This window comes from Egretta garzetta, unplaced genomic scaffold (assembly GCF_000687185.1).
Source record: "Egretta garzetta isolate BGI_Z169 unplaced genomic scaffold, ASM68718v1 scaffold81, whole genome shotgun sequence".
NCBI classification, from domain to species: Eukaryota; Metazoa; Chordata; class Aves; order Pelecaniformes; family Ardeidae; genus Egretta; species Egretta garzetta.
The window spans coordinates 8,477,708-8,503,768 of NW_009258671.1; the positions used below are offsets into that span (position 1 = coordinate 8,477,708).

At 39.5% G+C, this 26,061-nt stretch overlaps 2 protein-coding genes across 2 annotated transcripts in view; one reads left to right on the forward strand and one right to left on the reverse strand.

Annotated features, from left to right (window-relative positions):
- Window positions 1-183: 183 nt before the first annotated feature.
- Window positions 184-9,922, forward strand: FAM118A (family with sequence similarity 118 member A). Its single transcript, XM_035888513.1, has 8 exons — window positions 184-245; window positions 1,858-1,913; window positions 3,153-3,405; window positions 4,660-4,881; window positions 5,510-5,638; window positions 6,393-6,678; window positions 8,330-8,362; window positions 9,822-9,922. Exons 2-8 carry the CDS (start codon window positions 1,867-1,869, stop codon window positions 9,920-9,922), a joined length of 1,071 nt encoding a protein of 356 aa, XP_035744406.1. The 5' UTR covers window positions 184-245; window positions 1,858-1,866.
- Window positions 9,923-13,979: 4,057 nt separating this feature from the next.
- SMC1B (structural maintenance of chromosomes 1B) overlaps window positions 13,980-26,061 on the reverse strand; it is a 38,098-nt gene continuing 26,016 nt past the window's right edge. Inside the window, exons 18-25 of the mRNA XM_009648784.2 lie at window positions 25,846-25,999; window positions 24,325-24,423; window positions 23,297-23,453; window positions 22,389-22,543; window positions 19,715-19,866; window positions 19,405-19,474; window positions 14,353-14,463; window positions 13,980-14,090 (exon numbers count right to left, since the gene is read on the reverse strand). Coding sequence (XP_009647079.1) covers window positions 13,980-14,090; window positions 14,353-14,463; window positions 19,405-19,474; window positions 19,715-19,866; window positions 22,389-22,543; window positions 23,297-23,453; window positions 24,325-24,423; window positions 25,846-25,999 — 1,009 coding nt within the window. The remainder of the gene's footprint in view (window positions 14,091-14,352; window positions 14,464-19,404; window positions 19,475-19,714; window positions 19,867-22,388; window positions 22,544-23,296; window positions 23,454-24,324; window positions 24,424-25,845; window positions 26,000-26,061) is intronic.

The window sequence follows — 26,061 nt, forward strand, 5'->3', positions numbered from 1 at the left end:
TTCAGTCAAGCCGTTGACTTGAAGTTTCAGTCAGTGAACACAGCACTTATTTTCATGGATAGATCCTTAAACAAAGCTTACTTCCTTGAACAGGAAGAAAACCCGAAATGAAAATTTGTTCTGAGGAGGCCTCCTGGTGTGTGGCGCAAAGACCCAGCTCCCATCCAGCGCCTTCGGGCGCACCGGGGCTGTAGCGGGGTCCGGCTTCCAGGCTGCCGTGGGGAGGCAACCGCGCGCGCTTTTTGGTTAGTCCAAAGTGCCTTTTTAAAAGCAAACCAGTCTTGAATGCTGGTGCCCAGGTCCTCTGGTCCTAGGTATGCTCAGTGGAGAAGCGTTTATTACACCTAACAAGAGGCTATTCAAGACCCGTCACAGCTAACTCAGTGCTCAAAGGCATGGAGAAATTTGAACTTCTGAATTTGCAGCCATTTAGCAATTACGGGTTGGTGATAATTGCTGCGGCTTATTTGCACAGCTTCTGCTTCCAGGAGGCAACTTTAAGGAATAAAAGGAAACAATGAGGTCTAAAATGTTGGTTCTAACAGCATCCTGTAGTGAGATGCTTATTTTATTCGTTTGGTAAGTTACTAATTATTAAAGTTTTATTGGGGATTCTTTCCCGCATACTTTACTGGATGGGGTTATAAAATAACAATCTTTTTTCAGAAGAACAAACTCGTGCTTCCTTCATGCATTGTTTTTGCATTGTGAACTCGTAATTTTTCCATATATAAAGGAATCCTGTTCTCTAGATTTTGAAGTGTTTTGCTCTAGATAGGTTATTGTTCTGAATTTTGAATGTGCTAGTGTTCTTCAGATAATAGTGTAGCATCTTTCTAGGATGCTGTCAGTGAAGGAAGTGGGCATGGGGAAGGTAAATATTTTAACGAGAAGGTTTTTCTACTTGAAAGCCATCTTGGATGTATTTGCAGAAGAGATCTGTGTGTTTTCCTCAGAAATGCTGATGTCCCACTGTCGTAGGGTGGGGTTTTTTTTGCTTTTGTTCCTTTCTTTGGGTTTGGTTTTTTGGGGTTTTTTTTTCGGGCAAATGATCTCCAAACTTGGACCTCTTGCTTCCAAATTAGCTTCCAGTGTGTGAACCTGAGAGCTGGCAAGTAGCCTTTTGAGCCACAGGGTCTGGCAGAACGCTTATTTGAGGGATCAGGGTCTGCAGTCTGCAATCTCCACAACCACAAACTAAGATGTGTTTCAAAGCCAAACAAAAAGTGTGTCCTTATAAAAACAAACCCAAGGATTAATGTAATGAAACCTGGGGATTTCTAAGTGCCAAGATGCAGTCATTCTTACGCTTTAGACATAAGACAATATAGATGATACAGAAATAGGTTTTTATTTAAAATACTTGCTGAGAGAAGTCTTTTCATGTTATATGGTCTGGTAGAGTAGCCAGGTGGCTAGCAGGGGGCTTCTCATCATCATCATGTGTTGCAGAAGCCCGGTTTCCACAAACTTGGTTGAATCAACTGGCTGTTATGAAAAAAATAAATTGAAGAAATGCATTCATTTACTTGAATTAACATTTTAGTGGGTATGATAAATTTTATCTTTAATTTAGACACAAGTATTTTTCAGCTGCATGAATAGCCATATCTGCGTTAGCTTCAAAATGTCAATCGACTGAGCTTAAAGGGAGCTGTGGTACATTTACACACTCATGTCAGCTTTGTTTCTGTCAGTGTGCTTAACTGGGATGTGACATACAGAGTCTTGATTTTAAATCAATTTTAAAATTATAAGAATAAATAGAAAATACTAACAGTAATACATCTGGCATTAATTTTGACCTTTTTTTAAGGTAGAAGCATTAAGAATTATTTTACTTTTTGTTTTACTTAGGGCTCAGAGATGGATTCATCAGAACAATCAACAATTAGAAGCGAGCAGAAATCCAGGTAAGTTGTGTTGCAAAGGTTATACAGAACTCTCTCTTAATGAAAATCTGAAAAAGCAGTGGAAATGCGCTACTGAAAACTGGATAAGAGAACAACATCATGCTTGAAAACTTGAAATGATCCCAGAAACTAGTTTCTCCACGGACCAAGTGCTTCCTACTCAGTTCAGCTGTTTGTGAGGAATAAATAATATACTCACTGAGAGGAAACAATTTGTGTTGAGTGTAGCAGGACGGCATGGCGATTATCAGCAACATACTCTTTGTAAGCATTAGCTAGCAACCCGAGCTACATGTTTTATCAACTGCTTTGCCTGAGGTCATTTCAAGTTAAACGTTATGGTTTTAGCTAGATAGTTTCAGATGACTGTGAAATAAGAGGTTTTAAACAGTCATATTACCAGATTAACAGGGATTAAAAATCTGTAAAGGTAGTTTTGAAAGTCAAGGGAATTCTAAGGTTCTGTATTACCAAAGTCCTTGTTTGTGTACAGAGATTTCAGTGTATGGCTTAAATGCGTTCTCACTTCCTTGCAAAGCAATCATGAAAGCTGGACTTTCTCAACAGTTTCTTGTGCTGGCTTGTGCAGTGAACACTGGCATAGAACCAAATACACCTTTGAGAGTAATGTGTGGTTAGTAACACCTGAACAGTGGGCTAGATGAACCCTTGATCTGAACAAGCATGAATGTTCTTATGCTCATGTATCCTAATGTGAGAATAAATGAGAATAAAAGATACTGCTTTTTCCCAGAAAAATAAAAATTTGTTTCTTTGAAATACTGTGTCTTGCCCCTTTGAAATAGTTCTACTTGCTTTCTGTCAGGCATGTATTAAGTAAATTGTTGGACAGTTCTTTGACTGCTCTTTCCAAAATGTCATTTGAAATGGTGTTTGGCTAGCCCGGTGGACTGAAAATCGTTAATTGTCGGTTTGGATCTCAGAGACATTCGTGATTTGAAGTTGTTGCCTTTTCTTGGCTTAAATTAATTATGCAAACTTACCTGTCTAAAATGACAAAAAAGACTTAAAGTATGTTGTCAGTTTGGGACAGTCTGTGCTGCCAATACCATTTTTCTCCGTAGAAGTGGAGAACTCATTTCCTTTTGGTTGGTTGGTATTTTGCACGTGTTAATAGTTCATATGGACTTCTTGAGTCAATCATGTCATTCGTGTGAGTCGTTGTCACTTCAGACAATATGCTGTAAGAAATGAACATTTTTGTTTTCTGTTTTGAAGAAAATTCTTAAAAAGTCTAATAAGAAAGCAGCCTCGGGACCTTCTTCTTGTAATTGGAACTGGGGTAAGTGCTGCTGTAGCACCAGGAATCCCAGCACTGTGCTCCTGGAGAAGCTGCATTGAGGCTGTAATTGAAGCAGCTGAACAGCTGGAGGTGCTTCATCCGGGAGATGTTGCTGAATTTCGTAAGAAAGTAATCAAAGACAGAGACCTGCTTGTGGTTGCACATGATCTCATCAGGAAAATGTCCCCGGTGAGTATGTTTATAACATACATTGATTTCTGAAATGATGATATACTTTTTGTTATCAGCAAAAATTCTTTTCTGCTTTCTAAAACTTGACGTTTTCTTGGTAAAAATTGAAATTTGAAATTGAAATCGTATACTACACGTTCTGGAGAGGCTAAAAAAATCCTTGGGCTTTTTGTGTAAGTAAGCTTTCGTCATAATTAATGCAGGCAAGAGTCCTGACTATTAAATATTTGCCATAACGTTTCTTGGAACTGAAAGAGGAATTTATAGGTCTGCTGGCTAAAACTATAGAGATACCCTGAAAATAGAGGTAGGCCTTGACAGTACTGATAGCCTTGGATCACACAGGCTTAATCACCACTGCAGCTCACGCATCACTGAAGACAGTCCGTATGTGCCCAGCTGCTCAGCCGTTCATCTTGCATTCCCAGAGATTTTCAGATTGTGTTAATAGGTTTGTGAGTTGCAATAATTAGGGAGACACACGTACTGCTAAGTTGTAGGATTTGTTGAGCATTTTGCACCACGTGCTGAGCTTCTCTGCAGGCCAAGTGTAATAACCACCTCCCCGGTTTGGGAGGAGTCTGCATGCATGGTTAGGCTTTGTAGCAGATTTAATGATGAATACATTTTCTCAACCGGGAAGCAAAAAACCAAACCAAAAAACCCCCAAACCTTCCAAAAACCCCTTTAATAGACTCTGAATCCAGGGAATGATAATTTTAGTACGCTAACTGCTTCTTCAAAGCAGTTAAAGCGTACTGAGAGAGGTGAGGTTTCCATGTAATTAAGCTGGTAAGTATATTGGGCTTATAAACAGACATTTGTTCTGTGTGTAATACAATTTATTGCGTAGGAAGCCTGTACGTTATAGAATTGTTACATGTTTCTGTCAGTCTCAGCAGATACTCTGGGCAAACGCTTTTAGGACAGCATGTTTGGTGAGAAGTGACAAGTGAGGATTTGACTGTAGCAAAATAGTGTTGTTTTATTGTACCTGCATTACGAGCTTCCTCGAGACAACCAGACTATTATTTTGACTACATTAAGTGGAGGCAAGAGCACCTGGATAATTTGAGATTGGTTTTGATGGTTTTGTACATTCAGACCTTTATGCTTTGTATGCTGTGTAAGCCCTCTTTTAAAGAAATGCTTTGGCATTAAGTAGACAAATTATGTGGGTTTTCTGTTTCTGGAGGCAAGTACAATGGTGCACGTGATCCTCATGAAGTGTTCCTTTTTCTCTTCCTGCAGCGTACTGGGGATACGAAGCCCAACTTCTTCCAGGATTGCTTAATGGAGGTGTTTGATAATTTAGAACAACACATTCAGAATCCTGTTGTTCTGCAGTCAATCCTGAGACTCATGGAGAGGGGCACAATGGTTCTGACTACAAACTATGATAATTTACTTGAAATATTTGGTCAGCAACAGGGTAAACCTATGGAATCTTTAGACCTGAAAGATAAGGATAAGGTATGATGAGAGCCGTAAAATTTTTAGACTTGCTATAAGAGAAGGCAGTTCATAAGCTTCATAGAAAGATGTTTTCTGTTTAAAGAGAGTCAAGGCTAAAACTTCTTAATGGGTAAAGTGTGTCTATAAGCTAACGGCAGGTGCACAGACATTTATTTTACCGGTCTCTTCATTCTGAATGATCTAGTAAGAGCTACCAAAGAGAATTTCAGTGACACACTTATTAACCAATTCCCCCCCCACGCTCCTTGGAAAAAACCCACAAACTTACTTAACTTACCTGAAGCAATTGTTACAATCGCAAATACGATTCCACCCAGCTGAGAGTTAATTTGCTGTTCGTACCTTTTCTGTCAGTGTTGTTGGAACTTGTTTCTCGGCTGAATGCTTGTTCAGACCAAAAAGCCGGCGTTATCTTCTGTATCAGCAATCACCTCTTTCTTACTAATTACACAGCTTGCTTTAAACTATAATTAAAACTATCTCTTGCTGCAGAAAAGTGCAGAAGAAGTTATTTCTGCTTTAAGTGGCTTTATAAGTTAGGACAGCTGTATATTTTTGCAGAATCTCGGTTATTGTAGTATATTGTAGGATAACAAAAGAATGTAACCAGCGTGATTTGCTTTAGGTTCTTCAGTGGGCAAGAGGTCATATAAAATACGGAGTTCTTCATATTCACGGCTTATATACAGATCCGTGTGGAATGGTGCTAGATCCCTCCGGATATAAAGATGTTACTCAAGATCCTGAAGTCATGGTTCGTGTAATCTTTAAAATTTTTACTGTGTTTTGCCAAACTATTTTACTGTAATCACTGCATACACATTACCTAAGGCTAGGGGTTTGTCTGATCATATAGATTAAATAATTGGGGCCCAGAAAAATGGCAGCATTATTCAGGAAGCTGGCTCTGTTGCTAGGGCAATGTATGCTTTTGTATACTGCTCCTTTGTAAATCACAATCAAAACCCTCAGCTGTGTGTCATAGTTCTGGAGTTCTCTGTATTTATTTCATGAAAGAACATTAGCCCCAAAATACTAGACAACAGAACAAGGGTTCCTCACCATCTGATTGCCTGGATTAATTTTTTAGGGGTTTAAGCTGTTATGAGGTGTGGATCCTGGACTTAATGTTGTATCTTCGGTATTTAAAAAGTCAAATATTTGTTCAAGAATACTAATGTTCCTTATTTACAGATTTACCTAAGGGGAACCTAATATTCTGTCATCATAATTCTTTCAATTTCAAATTCCCTTGCTGGAAATTTTTACATGTGTAACTTAATTTTGTTCGGTACCTTTGATTTTGAATATGATTTTTTTTTTTTTTTTCTAGCAATGGTACTTATGAAATGTCAGTTTGCCCTGATCCCAAAACATGTGCTGAATTCAATTCAGCAGTGTGTCTGCTCTGCTTCTCCTTTTCAGTCTGAGATATTTTAAAAGTTCTTGCCTTGGCCTTTTGGCTACTGAAGTAAATGTAGCTCTTGTGTGTTTACATTTCTTAACAGGAAGTTCTTCAAAATCTGTATCGAACCAAGTCTTTTTTGTTTTTGGGCTGCGGAGAGACTCTGCGTGATCAGATATTCCAAGCTCTTTTTCTTTATACTGTAAAGAATAAAGTGGATTTAGAACATTATATGTTGGTGCTTAAAGAAAACGAAGACCACTTTTTTAAGCTCCAGGCAGATATGCTGCTGCACGGGATCAAAGTAGTGTCCTACGGGGACTGCTTTAAACAATTCCCAGAGTATGTAGAAGATCTGACTGCTCAGATATGCAAGCAGAGAAGTCCAGGTAATGTATCCTCTTTAATAAGAAAGTTTTGAGTAGGTGCATAGCAGGATGCCGTCTCCGAACGATCAGCAGTTGGCCTGGGGTGCTGACCTGGTGCGTAGCTTGTGGTAGGCCTGTGCAGCGTCTTCGCTTATGAATGGCACGCAGAGTTGGAACACGTGACAAAGTTGTAACCAAATTTCTTTCTGTAAGGTCTGTGGATTCTTGCAAGTTTACTCTTTAATTCTGAATTTGTCTTTTTGTTAGCATCAGGTAAAGATGTTTACTTTGTGTATTTTTTTGGCGTGAACCGTCCCAGTATATTGAATATTACGTTACATGAAGTACGATGTGTCAGTAAAAGAGACTACAAGAACTGAAGGAGTTAACTGGTGGGATAAGCTGGTTGAGCCACAACATCTGATTAAGCATAGAATGGGAAGTTAAATCAGTACACCCATTAGTGTTTGGCTTATCACCGTTAGGGCTAAGGGGGAGAGAGCCTGACCGTGAGGATAATGTTTTGTGAAAATAAAATAGAAGGGGCTGTGGATAATATTCTGTTTGTGACAGTCAGTGGCATTGCCGAAGACCCTTATTTGAGAGGCACTGCTGGACCTGTTGCTCACTGTCGGAGAGGTCAAGATTGGAGGTAGCCTGGGGCTGCAGCAGTTGTGCCCTGGTAGAATTCTCAGTCTTCATGTCAAGTTGCTAAGCCGCATATTTGAAAAGTCATGGCAGACTGGGGAAGTTCCCAGGGACTGGAAAAGGGGAAACATAAGCCCCATTTTTAAAAAGGGAAAAATGGAAGATCTGGGGAATTACGGGCTGGTCAGTCTCACCTCTGTGCCCGGCAAGATCATGGAGCAGATCCTTCTGGAAACTGTGCTGAGGCACATGGAAAACAGGTGATTGGTGACAGCCAGCATGGCTTCATGATCAGCAGATCATGGTTATAGTGCTGGTGGGTAAGGGAAGACTGGCTGACATCATCTACCTGGACTTGTACAAAGCATTTGACACTGTCCCACACAACATTCTTGTCTGTAAAATGGAGAGGCATGGATTTGATGGGTGGACCATCATTCAGCTCTGGGGCCCCCAGCACAAGAAGGACATGGACCTGTTGGAGTGGGGCCAGAGGAGAGCCATGAAGATGATCCGAGCACCTCTTGTGACGACAGGCTGAGAGAGTTGGGGTTGCTCAGTCTGAAGAAGAGAAGGCTCCGAGGAGACCTTACAGCAGTCTTTCAGTACCTGAAGGAGGCCTACAGGAAAGCTGGAGAGGGACTTTTTACAAGGGTGTGGAGTGATAGGACAAGGGGTAATGGTTTGAAACTAAAGGAGGGTAGATTTAGACTGGATATAAAGAAGAAATTTTTTACAGTGAGGGTGGTGAAACACTGGGATGGGCTGCCCAGAGAAGCTGTGTGGATGCCCCATCCCTGGAAGTGTTCAAGGCCAGGCTGGATGAGGCTTTGAGCAACCTGGTGTAGTGGAAGGTGTCCCTGCCCATGGCAGGGGTTTGGAACTAAATGATCTTTAAGGTCCCTTCCATGCCAAACCGTTCTGTGATTCTAAATACAACCCTGCCGTTGTGGGATGATACATAAAAGTATAAAAACTTTCTGGATGCTAACTTGTGCTGTTGCTGTGTCTTGCACTTCTCTAGATGCTGATCGGGTGGACAGCACAACACTGTTGGGTAAGTAATGTTCTTATTTTCACAGAAAGTTCTATCAGAAATATAAAAATAAGTTTCTTATTTACAGAGTAATTAAAATTACTGTTGTGCAGCGCTGCAATTTAGCTCTGGAAGTCTGCTTAACAGATTTTCCTTTTACCCTCTTATTTTCTTTCTACATATTAGCAGATAACTGCTGGCTTTCAGCTGTCAGTAAAATGACAAATGAGGCAATGGAAAAGCTCTAGAAAATTTACATAAAAAAAATGAGTAATGCTGATCAGAGTATTCTAAGATACTGCTAACATCCATGAGGCTTTGGCTTAAATTTCCAAACGTGTTTGGCTATTTTGAATGCCTTCCTTAAGAAGGTATAGAAGAGTGAATCTCAAGCTTAAGTGCATAGTACTGAAAGTGAATTTTTGGCTAAGTGTTGTTCAGGTATCTTTGTGAGACTTCTGTGAATAAGCAGAGCAACATTACATTGCAATTTAGGGTATAAAACAGCAAAATTTCCCTCTGAAACAACACTTCAACTTAAAAAGATCACAGTTCTACGATAGCTGTGCTGCTGCTAATAAAATGGTATAGAAGTATCACTTCATTATTGCAAATAAGGGTCTTCAGCATTGCAGGAGATTTAAAACCCCCCAATTTTTCACAATCAAAAAGTTTACAAGGTCCAAGATACTTGCGGGCAGGTGTAAAGTCAGACATTACTTTTGTAATTCCAGCTGGATCTTAAGCTTATCTGTCTTCCAGATGAGTTCATAAATCCCCTTTTCAGTAAAGTGCAATTAGGCGTCAGTGGAGAAGAAACCAAAAACCTGAGCACAACTTACTCCAGTTCCACTTAACGTAAAACTCTTTTGCTAACTTGCTAGGACTGCCCTTACGTGTAATTTTAGCCCTCATTTACTTGTATTTTGGAATACATAGCAAGTAAAAAGAAAAAAAAATACTATTCCTTAACACAGACTTGTATAATAACCTGCAAAAAATGTTCCTAGAGTTTTAAGTGATGGATGTCCTGATGTTGAAGGAATTTCCCTTCCATTCATTTTTACTCTCCAGCAATGTTGTTCATACAGCTCCTTTATACAGCAGCTCACAGCGAGATTTCTTTTTTCCCCTCTGTATAAGGGATCCAAGCTTTTTAAAGAAGCTTCTCACCTGTGAACTCCACAGGCATTATCACAGAAAATCAAGAATTCTTTTCTTCAAAAGGTAGCTGTATAATTAGCTACTTCCTCGTTTATATGTTAGTACCAAAGCACAGCACTGGGGGAGAGCTCAAGATCGCTGAACTGGTGCACACTTTCAGTAGGGTTAGTGTTGTAATTTAGAATTCAAATATAAGAACTTCAGTGGACCAGTATTGTGTTTAATACCTGGTGCTTGTAATAAAAAGTATACCAAGCACACTACATACGCAGCAACATTATTTTCTTTTTTTTTTGTTTCCCCTCTCCCTCCACAGGAACTTCGTGTGTGGACTGTGCTAAAAGGAAGTTAGGAGAAAACGGCAGTGACTCCCCTAAGAGAATCAAGCAGTCAGAAAATGCTATACCCACTATTTAATGAAAAAAACCAAAACAAACCCAAACCCAACCCAGAAGCTTTTTAACAGCAGGTGTTTTCCATCTGCTGTGTGGGAAGTTTTGAGCTGAGTATTTCCATGGTTTTAAGTGGAATAAAAATTATGTGTCTTAGCCTTTCCTTTTCTAGAGCTGTAAATGTGTAATGTGTGTAAAGCTTGGGAGACACGCTAGTCACTCTCCAGTGACTAAAACTGTATCTGCAGGGTGGTTTAGAAGCAGGTGCAAGTTTTCTCTGCCTGTGCTTCATTCAAGCCAGTTGACCAAGCTCTTGCCAAGGTGAAGCCACAGCAGAGGTCATGTTTGACTCTGTCAAAAATGACTTGGCATACCTGTGACTCTCCGTTAGCGGCCTTTAAAACAAAGGGATTTCTATTTTCTCATCAGCCAAACTGCAGTCAGGCTGCTGGAGGCTGAACTCTTCAGGGGTCTGTCAGCACAAGGCTGCTTGCAGGCTTCCGATCCTAAGCTGTTAGGAACTCTTGTTTCATGTTTATAGAACCCACATCGTGATAACCTGCCTATTTCACACTTTTAGCGTATTTGTTCCCATTTGTCAGTCTATCAAGGCATGAGATCACAGGGGGAGAAAAGGATGCAATAGTAATGTATCAGCGAGGATGTACCCTATGTACATGGGGGCTTACTGACCTATTTGCCGTGCACTTCTATGGAAATATTTTAAATATTGTTTAAATCATAGAGTATCCTGCCAGTTATCTTAGAAAGCAGGTACTGGACAGTCTTAAAGCAGCAGAACTAAAACCAGTTAGTATCTAGTTATGTATCTCTAGACAATTTCTAGAGTGTAAGTTTGACTTCAGTTGAACTACTCGTGACTTTTTCTGAGGTGCTGTTACTTCATATACCACCGAATTGTCTCAGCACTAAACTGACAAAATTACCATTCCAGTCGCTAACACTAGTAATTTGCAGTTTTCTGGTCAGCTGCCTCTCACCCCCATGGCTGCAGGAGAGTGTATGCAGGACCATTCTTTGTTCTGATACCGGCACATTTGTATCTGGCTAGCCTGGAGGGTTGCTTCAGTCAGGCTTCTCTGCTCGCGGTCCCTGTGGATTTGATCTGTTACACCTACTGAGATCGCATCACATCGCACTATAATGAGGGAGGGGAAGTGATGGCTCTGTCAGATGACCTTTCTGTCTGAACTGTGTGTCAGTGTGTCCATTCTTTGCTCCCATGTCACAAAACCAATTTTTGCTTGTTTGCTTGTATGTGCGTGTGCAAAACGAAAAGCTTAACAGCAAGGTGCATGCTTCTTTCTAGACTGGTAACTACTGAGAGGGTAGAGCTTTTGTGAGGTGGAAGTCTTTGTCCCTGTTCTGAAGCAGGTAAAGATCTGGAGACGCTTTGCCTAGAAAAGCAAATCTCAAACAATGCATGTGCACCCACTCTTGTCTCTTCTACACTGGAAGAAAACATCCAGTTGTCTTTCATGATTGACAGTCTGGAAACTGTACTTAGGTTTTAGGGTGCGATGTAATTGCTAAGGACCTCAAGTATCGGATCTCAAGGTTTCAGCTGGTTTTTTTTAAAAGGTAAAAATCCAAAGTAAACCCAGCCTGAATGTAGACCACGCTCATCCTCTCCCTCTGAGAGACTGTATTTATGCATATATCACTTTTGAAAATTAAGTCTTTTAGCATCACATACAGCATTATCTGCAAGACTCTGACCTCTAAAACTTGCTTCTCTAGTCAGCGGGAATTGGCTGTTTTGAAAAGTGATCACACTCTTTGGAATGCTGATGTATCAGCTTAGAACACTTACATTGTTGCTTCGAGCTGCAGCAAAATCAGCTAAATGAGCTGAGCTATTTATGACCCCGATTACTGCAATTATTTAAGCCCGACCCTGAAGTAATGTCACTCCTTATCTTGTACCTGAAGTCAGATCCATGTTAGGAAATCGCATCCCCTCCCTTTGGAGGGGATCAGCTCACACCTGGCATGGGCAATTCCTAGGTGGTGTAGATGCGGCTGAACCACAACCTGTGCAACGGCCTCCCCAATGCAAGTGCCACTGACTTGTGTCCTGAAAAGCAGAGGAGTAACCACGGGGTTATTTTGATTCCTAACGTACACAGTAAGCAGGTAGAAATGCCTGGGTTTGGTTTCATTTCCCCGCCCCAATCAAAGAATGTATTTTGGTCATCTTAGGGGTGGGATTGCCTTGCAGCTACCTCAGGGTTTAAACTACAGTCAAAAGGGGTAGAACCTGAAATTTGTCTGTTCCATGTATCTGTTACGTGAAAGAGTAACTTGTCTAAGACCCTGTTCAGATTATCACCAGAGTACTGCGAAAGAACTAACCATGCAAACTGGCATGTTACATGATGTTGCTGATTCTACCATAGATGGCTCTTTTTCTACTTAATTCATAATTTTTTTTTTTTTTACAATGGGAGCAAGATACCTAAACTTGCTGACCGTTTATTATCCTGTTTTGCTCAAGCTGTGTAACGAAGGTGACAGGATAGCTGATGATGGCATGCACTCATTTTAATAAAATATTTAAAGCTAAATAGACCCTTCTTGTATAGAAGCTGAAACTTGTGGCTTCCACCGTTCTTCAGATTGTTTGATTCTTTATGGTATTTTTCTGTTTCAACCAGTTGTTCCTAGCCAGTGGTTAAAAACACACAAACCAAACCGATGCATCTGTATTTGCAGTACACAGACTGGCGTGGGTCAAAGATCTTTGCAAATTGCCAGAGGCTGCTCTTCTGTTCATCCTCCAAACCCCTGTAACTATTTCCACATCTGTCAGTGGATTCTGAGTTGCAGGACTGATGCTAACTCATGACTCACGCTCAGAGTAAATAATTTTATTAAATAAGTGTGGCCACCACATAAGCATTTGATAAAAATCTGTCTGCAGTATAAGTGGACACATTTATGTTGTTGAAGTGTTCCCATAGGAACACATTATCTACTGCTCACATGTCATTCCTTCCTTAGGTAGTAACCCAAACATGTCCAGGCATCGTCGGCTGCGTGCAGCACGCAGTGTTAGCAACACGTTACAAGGCAGACACCTACAAGCAGCCTGGTAGATGAAAGGAAGCTAGTGAATGAACGTAAGAAGATACAGTTATGATGAACAACCATAAACCAAATAAAGCTCTTCAGCATGCCCCGAGGGGAAACATAAGCCAGGTAAAGTGACCCAAGCTCTCTCAAACAGTGTTCTGTAATCAATCAACTTCATTAACTTTGGCTCTTAGGTGAAGCATGGCCATCAAAATAAACCTGGCCTTACTGGGACAGCTACTTAATAACAAATCTCAACTGCAAACCAATATACTTTTTTCTAAGGCTGGTACCTGTACAGTATCTGACTCGCACCTGTTTTATTCCCTCTGCTTTTGTGTGGGGTAGAATACCTCAAAGGTGACATTTTTCCAGGTTACATCACACCTAGAAAGATGCATCATCAGCTTTTGTGAAGTTAACTAATACTTTCATAAGGTTGCAGTGGAAGACTGAAGTCTTAGTGGGCATCACAAGTCACATAAGATGACAGGCAGATTCCAACATCTTGCTTTAAAAACCAGGAACTAATCCAATCTGAAGGCAAACAGATGCAGCTGCAACGCGAAAGGGAGATTGTAAAGTCTTCACCAGTGGTAGTGTGCACCTAAACAGCATGCTGGAGGTGTGTCTGAGCACGTTGCTTTTCATAAGCAAAGCAAAAGGCTTAATCTTTGTAATAGTGTGCTGATGCGAACCTGTAATCCTTCATCTTAAGGCAAAAAAACCCCAAAACATGTGAAGAGAAAGTTTTGCAAAGCAGAATGAACACACTTCGGTAACAGCCTCTGGCTCTCTCCTACTTGCTAACAAAACTGTATCAAAGAATACCAGTTACTTCCTTCAACATTTTAGAAAACTGCTCCGTTTGAAAGATAAACATTTCTCTGTCAACCTCTAATAGCCACATTCAAACCCAGATTTTTAAGAGTCAGCTACAAACACCGCTCCTGCTGCTGCCACCTGGCCCTGAAATCATCCACGCTTTATTCTGAAGCAGAACCATGGTTGTGCTTCTCTGTTCTCTCCTGGTCGTCAGTGTCTGGGTACTCGGTAAGATCCAACGTCAGTACTCGACTGAACATAAAGTCGTCATGCTGAGAAGAGGAAGGATCATACAGTTTACAACCTTTCTGTTACTTGAAATAAGCATTTCATAAATGACTACGAGATACAATAATGAGCTCGAGTTACCAAAATGATCTCTTCATCGAGCCAGTACCTGCGCTTGCTTCTGTTCAAATCCAGCAAGACAATTACGTACATGATTCGCTGTAGCAACACTTAAGGTGTAAATCAGTACTTCAATGAAACCCAGTGTGTGTTATTTGACAAAATTTGGTAATAATTAATTGTTACCTCTGGACACACTCCAATCAATGCATCTGCTTTGGAATAAAACTCTTCCTTGAGAGAAATAACTATCATTTGAAGCTGTTCATGTGCCTGTTCTCTAATGAAACTTGATACCTTTGGGAAGAAGCCAAATATTTCAGTCAGTTAGTTCTGGCAGACTTAAACCATGCTGTAATTAGGGAATGATGAGGAAAGAGCTGACCTACGTTAGCTGCAGAATTCAGTAATTCAGTTACAAAATAAGCAGGCTAAAATGAGAAATAGAACTGTCTTAAGACAGATACTTTGTATGTTCTTAAGGGAAGCCCTCACATTCGCTGCTTTTGAAAACACCTAAGAAAATATTCATTCACTCCAATAAATAAAGTTATGGAAAAAGGCGAGTGCCAATGAAAAATATTTTACTTCATGTAATTAGGAAGGAAGGTGGAAATTCCTGAAGAAGGAAAAAAAGTGCGAAAAGGTTGTTACTGTCTGCATACTAAGATCTGAAATACATATTAGTTCGCTGCAGACAGCAACATTTTTTTCAGTCATCTGCAAAATAAAGGTACAAATATTAAGTTATAAATTGGTGACTGAAAAAGGCAGCATCCCACAATATAAATTAAATACTGAATAAAGGAAAACTAATACATTTTTAATTAGACTTGTCCACGCAGTTACATCTACGTGATAGGGAAGTCATTTTTTTAATGGAAGAACTGCCTTTAGTGAGTTACATAATTCACATTCATTTTACAGTATAACTACGAGTAAATTATTGGAGATCTGCTTTAGTAAATCCTTAAATTGAAAGAATGGAAAGAAAAAGACTTAGTTCTAAGCATAAAACCCTGGATACCAGTGAGTACGAGCAACATACAATTTTCCATGTATAATTTTTGCTCACTTGCAATATTTAATTCCTGTGTCTGAAGGTTTTGGTGCTTTCCAACAACAACTTCATCTTACAGATAAGGGAGGAGATATGAAAGACCTCGGGAGCAGGGAAACAGAAGGCGAATTATACTTGCAGATCACTGCAATTTTGCTTTTGCTCATTCTGCAATTTAGATGCTTTTCACACATGCTTAAAGAATCATCTAACTCTCCTTATAACAATACCTAGATAGAAGTTGAAGTCAATTAAAGGGAATTTCTAGGAAACCGCTATTTTGTCACCCTCTTCCTGTATTGCATGGGCAGCTGCTCTCTGAGTATATCACACATCGCAGCCGGTCTCAAAAGTTGCCTGCTTCATCTTGCTTCGGTGGAAAGAGCAGCCCTTTTAGTAACCCTGCCCCGACCCCCCTCCCACTGCATCTCCTTTGGGGAGCGGCAGGCAGGAAGAGGAACACAGAAGGGCAGTAAGCCAAATGGGACCCTTCTGGAGAGGGGCTACGCGGCCGGTGCGCCCCAGCCATAGGGGAGATGGGCCTCTCTGGCCATGAAGGTTACAAAAGGGGTAGAAGCCCAATTCAACATCAAAGCGGGAACTCAGCCTAACTTCGCCGTCAGATCAGATGGGCCCCAAGGACTCAACTAAAGGCTTCACGTAGGCCACTCAGGCAATTTCAGGGTTAACCCTAATGTATAATATAATCCAAGTCTAATAGCTCTTTGGCCATAAAGTGGTATTTATGGATGTTATTTTTATAAATATACATTAGACCAGAACTTACAATACTTAAACTTTCTGCACTAATGTTCTTTATTTTCTTGAACATACATCTTAAAAATATAATTATTGTTGCTAATGTGTCAAATGAAATATGATACTCCCAAACTGTAAAAATACTACCAATTGAAAAGCTTAGGAACTATCTGGCTAACGACTGTTAATATGACCATCTTTTGTGGGCTACGGATATGACTTTTATCTGAAGAGGAGTAAACAGATTCAAAATATGTTTGAACTGAGAAACTCAGTGCATGGAAGAAAAATCAGCTATTCTTTGCTTATAGAGTTCTGAAAAAGAATGGTGCTTAGCATATTAGGTATAAAGCGGACATCTCTTCTGCCAGATGTGTCAGAGTGAGCCTACTCAGAAAGGAAAACTGCAGCACAGTGCCTCACTACTGTGTCTCTCATCAGCTGTGCTAACGCATCATTTGTAGCCTCTATGATAACATACTAGAAATCATGAACTTCATGGAAAGTGCATGTAATTGATGACTGGTGCATCTGTAACTGCAACAGGAACTTAGGTGAATAAACTAAAGTCATGCAGGTAATGACCTGCAATTTCATTAGGCATGATCTGGGACCCCTGCCCAGCTCCATACAGAACTATGGAGAATTTTATATTTATATCCAAAGGACCTCCTCAGAAGTCTGCAGAGATAGGAAGGACTCATCACCTAACATACTGCAGCTTTGATGAAAGGCAAAAATATGAAAGTAAATGTACATTAAATAGTGTAATAGCAAACAAGTGAGACAGTAAACGGAAACTTGGAGGCAGCCTGCATAACTCTTAAGACATCAGCCATGATACACTTGACTCCAGAATTAAGAATAACATCCAGAAAAGACAATACGGGTATTTAACCAGAACATGTGATCTTCAACTGTTATGTCAACTCAGTGGTCCTGAGTGAAAGACTAGTAACTAGAAAAGTATCTTGTTGAAAAGCTTAGATCACAGAGGTGTTTTGTGGTCACTTTATGTGTAATCTTGTTTCTCATCATGTCATTGAGAGCCAAACCCTAAAGCTTGCTTAGTTATTTTCATTACATATGCCCATCTTTCTTTAAAAAGGGTCGAAAAGAGGACCCTGGGAACTACCGACTTGTCAGCCTCACCTCTGTGCCTGGGAAGATCATGGAACAGATCCTCCTAGAAGCTATGCCAAGGCACATGGAAGCCAGGGAGGTGAATCGAGAGAGCCAGCATGGCTTCACCAAGGGCAAGTCCTGCCTGACCAACCTAGTGGCTTTCTATGATGGAGTGACAGCATCAGTGGACAAGGGAAAACCAATGGATGCCATCTATCTGGACTTCTGTAAAGCCTTCAACATGGTCCCCCCGATATCCTTCTCTCCAAATTGGGAGATACAGATTTGATAGGTGGACTGTTCAGAGGATAAGGAATTTGTTGGATGGTTGCATCCCGAGGGTAGTGGTGATCAGCTCATGTCCAAACGGAGACTGGCGACAAGTGGTGTCCCTCAGTGGTCTGTACTGGGACAACTGCTGTTTAATATTTCCATTAGTTACATGGACAGTGGGATTAAGTGCACCCTCAGCAAGTTGGCCGATGACACCAAGCTGTGTGGTGCGGTCGACATGCTGGAGGGAAGGGATGCCATCCAGAGGGACCTTGACAGGCTTGAGAGGTGGGCCTGTGCGAACCTCATGAAGCTCAACAAGGCCAAGTGCAAGGCCCTGCACATAGGTCAGGGCAACCCAAGCACAAATACAGGCTGGGAGGAGAATCCTGGGCTGCATCAAGAGAAGTGTGGCCAGCAGGTTGAGGGAGGCGATTCTCGCCCTCCACTGGGCTTCTGTGAGACCCCACCTGGAGTACTGTGTTCAGGTCTGGGGCCCCCAGTGTAAGAAGGACATGGACCTGTTGGAGCGGGTCCAGACGAGGGCCACAAAGATGATCCAAGGGCTGGAGCGCCTCTCTTGTGAAGGCAGGCTGAGAGAGTTGGGGTTGTTCAGCCTGGAGAAGAGAAGGCTGCGGGGAGACCTTATTGCAGCCTTTCAGTACTTAAAGGGGGCCTATAGAAAAGATGGGGCCAGCTGTGGGAAGGACAAGAGGTGATGGTTTTAAAATAAAGGAGGGTAATTTAGATTGGATATATGGAAGAAATTTTTTACAATGAGGACAGTGAAACACTGGAACGGGTTGCCCAGAGAGGTAGTGGAGGCTCCGCCCCTAGAAACATTCAAGGCCAGGTTGGATGGGGCTCTGAGCAACCTGATCAAGTTAAAGGTGTCCCTGCTCACTGTGGGGGGGTTGGACCTCTAAAGGTCCCTTCCAACCTAAAGCGTTCTATGATCCTATGATTACAGTCCCATTAAGTCTAATCTGGTGTTGCTGAAAGACACTGTACCAAGTTAAAACAAACTTGAATCATCTGCTGGGAAGTAGTGGATGATGAGTATCCCTCGTGGACTTGTATCCCAAGGAATGTTTAAGGAATTTGGGTTCAGGAAAACAGTTCTCACCATGCTACACGGAGTGAGTAGTCTCCAAGAAGGAATTCTATCTGGCAGACACAAGTTGTGGAGCTTCCCCAGCAGTCTACTTGAGAGGCACTCTCCAAGCAAAGTCTGGTGTACCTGGCAGATCACAGTTAATGCTATGGTGGGGTCGGGGGGGTGGGGTGGGGGAAGTATAGCAGCTTGATCTTTATGTGGAATGTTTCCACAGAAGAAAATCCAGGCACATGCGGAGATCTTTTTGATTCCTTTCCTACACAGTCTCCCTGTATTGAGTCTCCTCCTCCCAAAGGCTGCCATCTACAGTTGTCAATCTTTACTGTTTGTATTCCATTGTTAAGTTTTTATTACAGTGAATAGTTATGAGCAAAAAGGGAAAGTGAAATTGAGAGGAAGACAGGAAGCTATTTTAATCAAGCAAGAATTCATGTGACTTAAAAGGATGGGAGTGATAGCCCTGAACTGGTGTTAATGTAAAAATATTTAGTATGTCAGTTACTAAAATAAGTAACTCCAGTGATAGAATAACTTAATTTTCAACATGCAGATACACTCCTTTCTGCTGCTTAGAGGTAAGGGAACTCAAACAAACCCAAACCAGCAATTGACAGGTGACCTTAATTTTCAGATTGTACCACATGTGGCACACTTTCACACTCCTGACCTCAACTTCACAGTTTGGGGATGGGTTAAAAACACACTTAGATTTATGAATTTAAACCTAGCCCTAGTCTAACATCTCATACAACCATTATTTCTAAACCCAATACATTTTAAAACAGGTTAAGACAGTGTAATGAATCTCTCTATCCCAACAACCTGCAATGAAAAATAGCCATCCTTCTACAAAAGCTATCACTGTATTGTCAATAAAAGGATAATGTGAAAGGGACCAACTTACTTTATCAATGTTTGTGTTATCCAGGGCAGCATCTATCTCATCTAAAATAAAAAAAGGTGCTGGCCGAAAACTGTAGAAGACAAGACAGTATTTTGCATTTAGATGCAAAAGTGTTAATAAACATTCTAATTACTTTAGAGATCCAGTTACTCTATCATAAAATTTTTATAAGAAGTAATGACAGGTAAAGAATAAGGACTTCAGTAATGTTTGAATACTCTATTAGCAGGCATTTTTAAGTGTAACACTGTCTACCTTCCTGCCACTTACTCATCCACATACTTGGATAATACCATAATATTTCTTTTACCTGTGTATAGCAAACACAAGAGCCAGAGCTGCCACAGATTTTTCACCTCCTGACAAACAGTCCATTGGCATAAAGCGTTTTCCCGGAGCCACGCAGTTAAAGCCAATGCCTTCCAGATAAGGCTCCTCAGGATTTTCAGGACTAAGGAATGCCTGGAAATGCACACATGTCGTTATTAATATGACATTTATAAAGTTATTTAGATGGATATTTTTTAGGTTTAAATACTGACTGAACTAGTGTTGAAACTGTAAGTTAGCTTCATTTCTAGGAAGCACCTGTGAATATGCCTTTGTTAACAGACCATGAGCTAGGTGGCTAATTAACTAAACCATTTTGGAAATGGCTCCAAATATTTGTAATTTACAAACTTTCAACTACTAAGTGAACTTGATTTTATCACCTTTTATGTAATTGCTTTAAGTTTTTTAAAGTATTAACATTTTAGCCTTCAAAAGCAAGTGGGGTTTTTTTGTCTGAAAAGAAATATACTTCCAAAATTACCTTTTTTTCGTGAAAGGTTAGTTTTACAAAATCTAGCTTTGAGCTGGAGAAAGATTTTAATATAGGCAGGCTTTCTCTATCCTTTGTATCCCGGTTCCCAGGTCCAAAAATTAAAAGTATTATTTTAAAGGAATGGCCATTTTACCAAACCATTAAAAAGTATGATGGATAAGCTAATTGCTACATAGTTTATTTTTCCCATTAAATAGACAAGACAATAAAATAATACCATCTCTTCCCCTTTGCAAAAGTGGTTACAGAAAAAAAGAAAAATTTCCACAGTTGACACTCATTTTGAATGTCTCCTCTCGGATCATAGATACAGCAGAAGAAAAACAGAACACTACACCACATATACTTTGATTTAAAATAATTTCTGTGGTAAATGGCCCTGGAAGTAAGATATAGAAGCACTTGCTGTATCTTTGTTTTGTTGGAGGTATTCATATTTTCCTCTTTTTCTCTGCTGAGAGAATGCCTGACACTGTTATTACAATGTTCTTCAGGCTGTAAACTTGTCAAATATCTTGCAATGCAATTCCTAGTTCTATGCCATTGCATATATCCATGCAAGAGGAGGTTTTCAGATGTATGAACACCGTTAGCAAAAAATAATCTTGTAGCTTACTGGGGAATATATATTCCTTGCTCACTGAGATAGGAAAAGAACGACAGTTCTTTCTCCACAGAAGAATGGAAAAGAACTGGTGGTGAACCCAGCAGTCAATCTGTGCATGTGCAATTTCTTAGGCAGTAGTTTCTTTTAAAGTACTTCTAATATACAATGTGCTGACAAAATACATTTCACTGAGCAATATATTCAGTGCATGAATGTTTTGAGTCCAGAATTTCTGGAAGTTAAACTAACTCATCTAGCAAAGCTTTCCTTTTTTGGCCTGGATAGTAAAGCATTATTAGTAAGTGTTATTAATATAATAATATTAAGAAATATTAACATTAAGGAATTTTCATGTTAAAGATTGTTAAGGTTGCTTAAAAAGCATCTGTTCAAGCTGCAACCTAGGCCACCTCCTTTGATGGCAAAACTCAGAGCTAACCCTTTCCTTAGCTAACCAGAGCAATCGCCACACACAGAACAATCATTTCTCTTCCAATGCTATTAGACCAGCTTCCTATAGCCACTGTGTTAGTATCTAGTAGGCAGTTTTAGCTTCCCAGCTAATCACAGGATAATCTCTTGACCAGGTTAATCACGATGGCTCAAATCAAGGGACAGCATCGCAGACCTCAAAAAGCAAGAACCCAACTAATTATTTTTGGCAATGCATCTGGAAAATACTGGTTGTTTCAGAGCAATGAAAAGTCAAGACCTGCCTGATGTTTAGTCTAAAGGAGAAGGTATTTGCCCAGTCATCAAAAAGAAAGAAATGCTTTATTATCCTGTCCAACCTAGAAGCAGAAAGGGTATATTTAAAGATATTTAAGGTGTTCACTGAATACCTGACTCTAAGGGAAAACACAAAATCTGAAGTTTAAGACAGACAAAAGTTCAAGCCTGAGCCCTTGAAACATTCAACCATCTACAGAATTTGATGTAACCAAAGCATCTGGGAGTCTCCTCTTTCCTTTTGGCATTAATACTGGAACACTAGCGAAGTTTAATACAATTGTGACACAGTATTTCTACAGGTTTCTTAAAATTTGCAAACATATTTAAATCTATCTTTTAAAAATATTTATTTAAGTATAAGCAGCTTCAAAATCTCATACAAAACACTAGCACTGAAAAAGTGATTTATGATTTTTAGTTTTATCTATACTAATGATTGTTTTTAATTACTTATTATTGGTGCCACTGGATCTGTAAGCCAACGTTATTTTCAAATGAAGTACTCTAATACATTTCACATTTGTGTCATGATAATTTACAAGTCTGCTAAATACAAAGAGTAAAGCTAACCCAAACTGAGTAGTTCCCAATTTTGTTAATAGTTTAGATTAAATTCCTCTGTCTGATGTCAAGCATGCTGTGGCATATTACCTATTCCTCTTCTGACCCTAAAATTCTGAAGTCTCTGTTATTTGTGTGATTTTCTTCTTCAGGACTGAAAGTGTCTTTGGAAACTAAAAGTGTTACTAAGTTCTCTTATTCTAGATAACAAAGCATCAAGTAGGCCTTCTAAGCCAAGCACCTAAGAACGTAACACACCTGAGCACTACTGTTTCTGCAAAGTTTCTTGTAGATCTGATCAATAGCCACGGAGGCATGCTCAAAGCACCGGCTAAAAAGCTCGTATCTCCTTTTTTTCACCTGTTCAAATTCTTGCTTGCATGTTCTGGCCTCCTTTCTGCTGGTCTCAAAAGCTATGAAAAAAATTTACTGAAATTATTCCGTAAGAAGCCTCTAAGCAAATACACAGAACAAATATATACTGTGTACCAAAACAAGCACCAAGGAAAATATTTATTGCAGAAAAAGGCTCTAATGCACATACAAGGAGCATGCCAACATTATAAGTTTCCTTCCAGATCTCAAATGGAGGCCCCAAAACCTGAAAAGTTGGGATGCATTCAATCTGCTCTATGCCACATTTGTCTGGAGCAATGAACAAAATTCTTCTCCTAATTCCTTCTGTAAGCTGGGTAAGCAGCACCAGCATTTACCTGTTACAGCTTCAGAACTCCATTGTTTTCTTAGTATGTTAATGTCTGCAATACTCTTTGAGGATACCAATAACTTTGCAGTAATGCTCATGTCAGAGTTCTGGACAACATATACGTGTGCCTTCAATTATTTAAGAAGAATTTAAAGAATTTCAGTATTAAAGTCAGCAATTTTTAGAAAGTAAGTAAAAATACTTTATGACGTCATTTGGCCAACAAAGTATCTTCCCAATCATTCAAACTGTATTTCAATAATGTACTGCAGAGTATATGTTAATAAATGGTTTACATACAATTAGGAAGACAACTGAGGATAAAACACATGAGCACAAAACCCATCTTAATATCTGAAAGAAGCAAAGCCAGCAGGACCAACCCCAGAAAGAGGATTTTCAATTAGGGTGAAAACTCTCACAGTCACAAAAGAGATTAATATGAAAGACTCAGTGTTACCATCTATTGATTCTTGGAACTTGCCCCGAGCTATCTGCAATTTCTCTACTGCTCTCAGGTTTGGAGCAGCTGCCTTCATTAAAGTATTCTCTTTAGATTTTATTTCCTGCTGCATCTGGTTCAGATGATCCTCTATATCTTTATGGGAATCTAGGTCCTAAAGAAAAAAATAAAAATACTAGAGGAATAGAATTTGCTTTTAGGCCAAGACATTTCAACGTGTATGTCAAGCACTCATGGTTTCTGGAAGAAGTACCCCACTCATCTAATAGCTTTAACTGGAAACACAACAAAACAAAAAACTCCACTTGGAGTCTTAGTTCTCAGAATAAATTTAGTAGGTCCTAAGCATTGTTCTACAAAACCTTTAAAAAAGGACAATAAATTCCCTTCAGCCTAGAAGCCTGGGTTAAAATACAACACGGGAGGAGGATTGGCTGGTTTCACTACTTCATTTGTAAAGAAAACAAAGGTTCTCGATGAAGTCTTTGAGACAAGTTCCAGTGATGACAGATTCATCCCTTGTGCTGTACCTAGCCTCTGACATTTAATTTTTTCCTTATGATTAAAATGGAAAAAGAAAAATTACAAAAAATTGTTGAGAAAACATGACCTAATGGACTGTTACGGAGGGAAGTATGGTAAGTCTCTGAAAATACTACAGAAAGAAGGTGGTACAACCCCCCGGCAGCCAATCATTGTTTCTAGAGTTTTGAGTCATAACCTATAGTGTTGGACCTTAAAGGAAAAGTCAAGAGTTATATTTACTATTTCTCCATTCTAATTTTATGGTTTAGGTAAGCTTTAAATTAAATTTAGTTACATGGGTAATTTACCTATCCAGAAATCCCATACATTAGTGCTATGTATGATTGCAAAACAGAAACACACACATGCACTTAAACTCAATAGTGTTTTTAGTGAGTTTTATTTAAACACTAGGGTGTAGAAAAAATAATTTCAACAAATAAAATATTAAAAAAAACCCCAAACTCAACCTCCAATAATTTCAAACAAAAAAAGATTACCTTCACGTCTTCTGCTAGGCTGCTGTAGTCTATCTGAATTGCCTCTTCCCTTTCATAGATACTTGATGTAGTCAGAGTGCCTTCTGTTTCAGTGCCTAGCTATAAATATGAAGAACATTCCATTTCAGAAATACGACAGTTAACTTCTAAACTGTTGAAACAATACATTAAAAAGATATAAAATGAGGAGACAGTGGTAACATGGTATTAGGTAAACTTACTCCATAGCTCCTCTCCTAGTCAAAATGGAGTTAACAGTTAGTTAATTAAAAAATTAATTAAAACCCGCACCTTTTAAATGAAGATGAAAACATCTGCTAATTTCAGTTTGAAGCTAAGATTAAAGCAGCATTAATTTATTTGTAATGTATTTAGAACAATGTGCATACGGTAAATTTCTTGATTGGCAAGATTTACGTTCCCATGATAATTCAATCCCCTTTCAAGGAAAGTGTCTGAAGTGTGTAAGTCAAGGCACTTCTTCCACTCAGCCTCAGAAGAAATGAGTACCTTCAATTCTGTACAGCATAAGCAGAGTATCTTTTGGACACCATAAGCCTGGATTTCAAACAGCTACTTTCCCTTGAATGAAACATGTGCTGCATGTTCCCACCGAGATTCTTTCTCAAAACCAAATCTTAGTGTTGTTCTCAGTGATATTAATTAGGAATCTAAGTTGTTGTTCCTGCTGCTCACCTCCTTGTTTTCATCTCCTCTTTATTAATGAACAGTGATAGCTGAGCTGTCTACATGCTCTGGTGATTAGCAGTTCCTCTCCTTTCGACTGCCTACCTCACTGCCTTCATTTTGTCTTCTGACCCACTCATTCATGCCTATCCTCCAGCAAAAGCACTTTTCTAAGGAATGGGTTCAACAAGACTCCTTCCAAGTTCACAGGCTTGTTACAAGTCCTTCAAAAGCCATATAGCTCTTTTCTTTTGTAACAGTGGAGAAAGTTTAATTTCTCCTCACAAAAGATATGCTGGAAAAAGAGGGAAGACTGAGAAAAATAATGAGGGTCAATCCTCTGATAGCAGGAGCATTTCTATTTTAGCCTATCCCTGACTTCTGTGAATATCTACATCTAATGAAGATGAAAGGATGATTTTAGACAGCATTTGTACTATGGATGATTAACCAAATATTATCTCAATCCATGTACATGCCGTATTTATTTACCTTTCTGAATTGACCGTGTGTCTTCTTACATATGTATATCTGGAATACTCCTTCATACCAATTTTCTCACAGTGATTTTACATATTTCACATGCATACATTTCAAGCACAAGCAAAAATACCTGCAAACAATATTTCTGTGTACAAAAATAAACAAAAATCCTTCTCTTGAATGGATGAGGCCTGATCACATGAAAACAATGTATTTATTATAACATTACTATGTAAGACAAACAGTCCTGTAAGGACCTGTAAGTTCCTGTAAGGAAAAAATAAATATCCTTAAATTCAAGACTGAGTAATTGCTCCACCATGATTATCTACTGCAAAACATTTTAAGTACCTCTACTTCACTGATATCATCCAGTGATCCAGACAGGAGCTTTATTTTCAAGTCCTGCACCTTGCATTCAAGAAGCATATTATGCCGTCTTAATCTTTTCTCTTCCAGAGAGGTTTCTATAGCTGTAGCTTCCTTTTGTAATTTTGTAGCTTCCCTGCATATACAAAAGGCACAAAACAATTAAAGAGCAGAAGCATCGGTGCCAATAACATCCAG

Excerpts from the sequence above, each read along its gene's own strand:
- FAM118A (XM_035888513.1), top strand. The coding sequence starts at position 1,867 with ATGGATTCATCAGAACAATCAACAATTAGAAGCGAGCAGAAATCCAG. Across the intron at positions 6,679-8,329 it reads ATGCAAGCAGAGAAGTCCAG|ATGCTGATCGGGTGGACAGC; the intron begins GTAATGTATCCT and ends GCACTTCTCTAG. Across the intron at positions 8,363-9,821 it reads GGACAGCACAACACTGTTGG|GAACTTCGTGTGTGGACTGT; the intron begins GTAAGTAATGTT and ends CTCCCTCCACAG.